Here is a 6141-nt window from a genome sequence, read left to right as displayed (position 1 = left end):
TTCCCCCAGTATAGTGGCACTTACAGCAGCCTGTATGTGTAGTGTGGCACTGATGAGGATCACACAGAGTCTCCCTGATGGTTGGCCAAAGTTTGTAGCATAGATATGGCTTAAGTGTATATCCGCAGCCTAACTTACAAAATCATCAATTAAGACCTTGTATGTTTTTGAACTGAAAGCCTTGGTATATGTAACAATACATGTTTAAAAAATAATCTGAATGTGCAGCAGTAGAAGTTGTTTTGCAACAGGAAAATTTCTGCAAGCGACAAGTGAAGCACGCTAAAAGGAATGGCTGCACCAGTCGGGTGATGAAAGTTGGGTGATATACTGTCAAGTCTGTTTGAAGTTCTTGTTCAAACTTGATAGTACAGAAATGTGTAATCCTCTTGATAAAAGATTTTTTGTCAGAGATCTGGATTTTGTCATTCATTCTGAAAATGGTGGGCACAAGCCGAAATGAAGCTGTAAGGAGTGCTGTGTTCAGCACTAATGAGTCAGTATCTCTAGGATGTGCCAGTTGCTGATTCTCAGAACAGTGGAAGAATAAAATTTGTAATCTTTTCCTTCTGAACAAAAATTGAAAAAGAGAAGGAATGTATAAGAACAAAAAGTATCATTTAACAGGAACCCTGAAATGCTGTTCAAATTGGTGACCTTACACCATTGTTATTGAAAGGCAAATAACTCCAGCAAATGTTGTGAAATAGCACATGCTGAGAGCTGATAGGCTCTGAATATGTCTCAAGTTATTTTCTAGTTCTCTGGTCTTTATGACTTTAAAAATAAAAGCCTTCTTAACAGTTATTTGAGAGGCTTACTTCAGGACATCAGTCTGCAGTCACATCAGTTTTTAAAGCACAATGTATTTCATGATTGGCCATTGAAAGACTGACCAAGTTAAATATGAGAAATGGGGGTTTACAGAAGAGAGAAGCGTTTCTGCTCCACTGCAGCAGAGATTTGTTGTGGTATTTTCTTGTAACCCTACAGGAGTTAACTGTACTTAAGTTTGTAACTCTAATTGCCACAGAAAGTTCTGACCTGAGGCTCTGTGAAACCTTCCTTTTACAACAACCTCTGCACATCCCAGTGCTTCCTTAGCCCTGCACAGGATGCCTGCAGGAAGCTGCTCAGAGACCCAGCTGCCTTCAAAGCTGATCTGCGGACACAGAACCATGAACTGCTAGAGCAGCACTGGAAAATGAAAACAAAACACTGAGCAGGTAACCACCTACCTACAGGCACTGAGATTCAGAGGGCACTTCCCTGCTGACCAAGAACCAAGGCTGATGAAGCAAAACCCAGTGATAAAAGTGCTTACAATAAACTCTGCTGCCTGAAACAGGACAAGCACTTGTGGTGCACAGCTGCCTCCCACCTCCCAGTGAAGCCCCACAACAGCCAAGCGAGTGACCTTGGATGACTCCTACAAACCTTGTCAGGGAGAATGCAGCTGACAGGCACCACAGGTGTCCTGTGGACTCCTCCTAAGCCAATTGCTCAGCTTCTCTGAGTCTGCTATTAATTCCCCTCTGAACTTTACCACAGGCCTACAGTCTCCTGGTCCTTCAGCCTGGAGGACAGACTCCCATTTGAGTTCTTAGGGCAGGGCACAGCTCTTGCTGTATAAAACACTGCCAAAGGCACCTAGGCCCCCAAGGGCAGGATGTCAGTGCTGGGGACACTCTCTGTCACAGCCTAAGTGCTACTGTAGCCCAGCAGCACCTGCAGCTTTCACAGAGCCTGCAACATCCCGAGCTCTAACAAATCCCTGCATCCCAAGGCAATGAACTGTTTTGCCCAGGCATCCCCACGAATACATCCCTGTATTCATTCCAGCACTGACAAGCCCAATCTTCTGGCTGCCCCTGCCTGCATGGTGCAAACAAGCCACATAAGTGACAGACTGCGGCAGGAAGGTGGATCTGAAGGACAGCATTGACTGCCGTGATAGTCACCATGTTGGAGCCATGTTCACCACTTGAAGCCACATCTCCTGTGCTCCAGAACTCAGTGTAGTGCTCCGTGCTCTTCTCACACATCCCAGTGATATCCAGGCCAGGTGAGAAGATTCAGAGAACATTCTAGAATTGGGAAAACAAAATGTCAGAGTCACTGCTCAGGGATGACCCATCAGCCCTCTAATGCACTCAGCCTGGCAGCGCCTGAGATAAGTGATATTAAAATACAACACAAACCAGGGTCTTCCAGGGTTCTGAAACAACGTCCCCAGTGCTCCCACAGCCTGGATCAGCCAATCACCATGCCCTGCCGGCAAGGCTGGGACTCTGCTTGCAGCATGATTTCTTATCATCCCAAAGCAGAGACCCTGCAGAGGGGACAGCACATGGGCAGGGCATGAGGTCTGCCTATGGTAACATCTAAAGTTTGCCTGTGGCACCCAAGCAGCACCCAGCCACCTGAAGTACCCATGACTGGTGAGACTCCTGTCTCAAACAGCTTCAGAGGGTCCCAAGCAGCAGAAGCTGGAACAGCTGGTGGCTTTGGTGGCTTTCCATGCCCAGGGCAACACATGCTGTGGGACAGACACTGCTGCCATACCTGAACTCTCATCCAGCTCCACCAGAATCTCCTTAGTGCTGAATGGAAGACGTGGGGCAAATGGGAGGATGAGGGGTTGCCAAGTGGCTCAAGTGGTTGCCAGTAGCTGGCGGCAAAGAGGCAGCACACCTTGGGGTACAGAGACGGGTAGAGGGTCAGGCCACAGCACGGGACATGGGGACACTCTAACCCCCTGTGCGAGGACACAGGGACACACAAACCCATGGCAGGGGAATACGGAAGACACCGTGACCCACCGAGAGAGGACATGGGGACACCTCGACGCTCGGCAGGGGACACGATGACTCGCTAAGGGAGGACGTGGGGCACCCTGGGGGCCAGGGCGGGAGGGACACAGGGAGGGGTCGTAGGGACACCCATGTCGCGCCGGGATGCCCGGCGTGTACACGCTGGCCCCAGGAGGAGGGAGACAGAGAGACACGGGTCCCCTCAGCCCGAGGGGTTACCACCTCCTGCCGCCAGCTCCCAGGTACGGGGCAGGCCCTCGGCCCCCGGCCCCGCCCCGGCCCCGCCCCGGCCCCGAGGCTCGGCCCGCGCCTCGCCACGCGCGCGTGCTGCCGCCTCGTGGTGGCCCGCGCGCAGCAGGCCCTGCACCACACTGCTGCTCTGCTGCCCTGCCCTGTCCTGCTTGCTTACCCTGCCCTGCCCTGCCCTGCCCTGTCCTGCTTACCCTGCCCTGCCCTGCCTGCCCACCCTGCCCTTCACCTAGCGTGCCAGTCACAGCTCCCCTACCCTGCTGCCCTCCAGGAGCTGCCCCACAAGGGTTGTCCCACCATGCACCCTGTGGTCCACTCCCCACCTTTCCCGCACACACGGCTCAGCTCCCCCTTCCTGGCCTCTGACTCGGGCAGCCAGAACCCCTGGAGCGGGAGCTGTGGCCACCCGCCCCCGCAGATTGCCTGGCCCAGGGCTGTGGGGCTGGCAGTCCCTGTGCTGGGCTCGGCCTGTAGCAGCTGCAGATCTCATCATGGTGGAGGCCGTGCTGGGGCAGCACCGTGGGTGCCAGCACTGGCCCTGGTGTGCGGCAGAAAGCGTCCAGCAGCGGCATGGCGAGGACAGCGTTGACCCTCTGCCTGCTCCTTGGTGCTGCCCTGCAGGTTGGCCTGACCCAGGATCTGGGGCCCATGGCTCGCCCTGCCCCCTTGCTGCTGAGACTGCAGCGGCTGGAGAAGCAGGTGAGTGCCCAGGGTCTGGAGGGGACACAGCTTGACTGTGTGTGAGGGGCAGTTGGCATTTTGGACTGGACTGGGGGTCAGCAACATTGTAAGGGGCCTGGCATGGGGAATCCGAGCTTACCCCGCCCTGCCCCGCTCCCTTGCAGTTTCTCCGGCTCCAAGAGGTGACACTGAGCCATCTCCAGAGCATCGCTGAGAACTACAACATCTCCTACAACATCGATGGCCGCTTCCGGGCACTGGCAGAGCAGGCAGAGGCAGCTGCTGCTGACCGAGCTGCCCTGGGCACCGAGCTGGCTCGCCTGGACACTGCCAGCCAGCGACTGCAACGCAGGGTGAAGCGGCTGGAGGGGAGAGTGGGTGTCCTGAACCCAGCTCGCCTCCCACTCACCCACCCACCACATGCACTAGCAGAGGCTGGCACCAAGCTGCACAGCCTCACAGACGCTGCGCAGAGCTGGGGCAGCCGGCTGGAGCAGGAGCTGCAGGGCTGGGTGGCCCCCCGTATCCTCAGCCGTCAGCCCCTGAAGGCAAAGCAGAGGCAACCACACCAACAGAAAGAAGGGCATCAGCTGCCAGCTGATGCCAGGCCTCATGGAGTAACCAGGGAGGATGCAGAGTTCCCTCATGATGCAGCACCAGGAGCTCAGGCTGTGACACTTAAGGTCCAAGCCTTGACTGTGGTCCCCCAGGAGCAGTCACTGGCCTCCCAGCAGTCAGGAGAGGATAGGTACAGGACCCCCACCTCCCCAGCCTGCCACACTGGTGCTGTCCTGCTCTTCCCCAACACCTCTGCCAAGCACATGGCCATCCTGGAGCTGGGGCCACACCAGGAGCTGCGGGCACTGTCACTCTGTGCCTGGCTGGCCACCTCGGCCCCCAGCCTTGGTGCCCTCATCTCCTACATCACTGAGGATGGTGGCAGCAAGCTGGCTGTGCGAGGCCAAGAAGGGGACCTCTCTGGCTCTGCACAGTTTGTCATTGGGGAAGGGCAGTTTCGGCAGCTCCCAGTGACGCCGCTCCTGGATGGCAAGTGGCACCACCTCTGCCTCACCTGGTCCTCCAGCCGGGGCCAGTACCGCTTCTACGTGGACAGGCGGCTGCTGGCTGCTGGTTCTGGCTTCCAGCAGGGCTATGAAATTCCCGCTGGTGGCTCATTGGTATTAGGCTGGGAGAAGGATCACCCTGGCAGGGACTTTGGCACCACAGCTTTTGTGGGTCACCTGGCTGGCTTTGGTCTCTGGAGCCGAACTCTCCTGCCTGGAGAGGTAGCCAACATGGCAACAGGCCAGGGTCTGTCCCATGGCCCCCTTCTCATGCTGGCAAATGCCTCCCTGCAGGGTGAGGTGCAGAAGGTGGTGTGCCCCTGCCTCCAGCACTGCCTGTGATGAGCCTTGCAGTGGGAATGATGCCAGCTCCCAGCAATCCTGGCTGGCTCACATGCTGGTGTCGGCATAAGCTGTGTCCTCCTGGGGTGACGGGACACCCAGCAGAGGGGGCATCTCACAACTGGGACCGCAGGAGATGGGGAAAAGGGGGCTTGGCAGCTGGTACAGCAGAGGACCTCAATCCTGGAGTCTGTCCCAAAGCTGGGAGGTTGTTGTTTTCTGATCCCAGAAGATGTACAGCTCCATTGATCCTATTAAAATGCTCCAGGAAGAGAAGTAACTTCGTTTATTTCAGGTCTTGGTCTTCACTGTAACACTTGGTGCTACTTAGAGCAGGGCAGGAGCTGCTCAGCACAGGCAGCTGGAGCCACAGGCTGGGTGATGTGTGGGTGACCCTTGTCTGTCCCCTGCCACTGCTGGCATCTGCCACTGAGTCAGACCCTGGGGGAAGTTGTAGCATGGAAATGCCTGTGACCAGGAGTGAGCCAGAGGTGCCAGAGCAGGTGTCACATGGGACTGTGCCTAGAGAGGCTCCCTGGGGAGTGCCGAGCTCTGGGCTGAGCTGGGCTGCTCCAAGGGGTACGGATGAAGCACACAAAACGCTCCCAAACAGCTGCCGTGTGAAATTCTCTGCGTGGAGAGCAGGAGTAGCACCGGCCCTAGCTGCTCCCCAAGCCCCGTGTTGCCAGGGGCTGCTGGGGCCTTGCCGCCGTGCCACGACCAAGGCTGGCAGACGGCGGGTGCGACCGGTCCGGTGCGAGGCCTTGCAGCGGCCCTGCCGCCTCGGGGGGTGCTGCTGTCTCGGTCGCGCCAGGCCCCAGCGCGGCCCGGCCCTCCCGGGGAGGCGGCGGTGGGCCCAGGCCAAGCGTGCAAGCAGAGGGAAAGCCGCGGCCGGGCCTACAGCTCCCGTGGTGCCTCGGGGCGGCGCGGCCCCGCCGGCCACCGTATCGCTCACGTGAGGGCGGCGGCGTGGTGATCACATGACCGGCCGG

General features: G+C 57.3%; 1 protein-coding gene across 1 annotated transcript; it reads left to right on the top strand.

Annotated features, from left to right (window-relative positions):
- The first annotated feature begins 3576 nt into the window (after positions 1-3576).
- PTX4 (pentraxin 4) lies at positions 3577-5349 on the top strand. Its single transcript, XM_068147415.1, has 2 exons — positions 3577-3761; positions 3908-5349. The coding sequence occupies exons 1-2, from the start codon at positions 3633-3635 to the stop codon at positions 5147-5149; spliced, it is 1371 nt and encodes a 456-aa protein (XP_068003516.1). The 5' UTR covers positions 3577-3632; the 3' UTR covers positions 5150-5349.
- Positions 5350-6141: the final 792 nt, after the last annotated feature.

The sequence above is a fragment of the Melanerpes formicivorus genome, unplaced genomic scaffold (genome assembly GCF_026170545.1).
Source record: "Melanerpes formicivorus ecotype bairdi unplaced genomic scaffold, bMelFor1.0.p_v2 SCAF_14, whole genome shotgun sequence".
Lineage (NCBI taxonomy): Eukaryota > Metazoa > Chordata > Aves > Piciformes > Picidae > Melanerpes > Melanerpes formicivorus.
The sequence above is the reverse complement of the archived record's forward strand: the minus strand, read 5'-3'. Positions and strand labels throughout refer to the sequence as shown.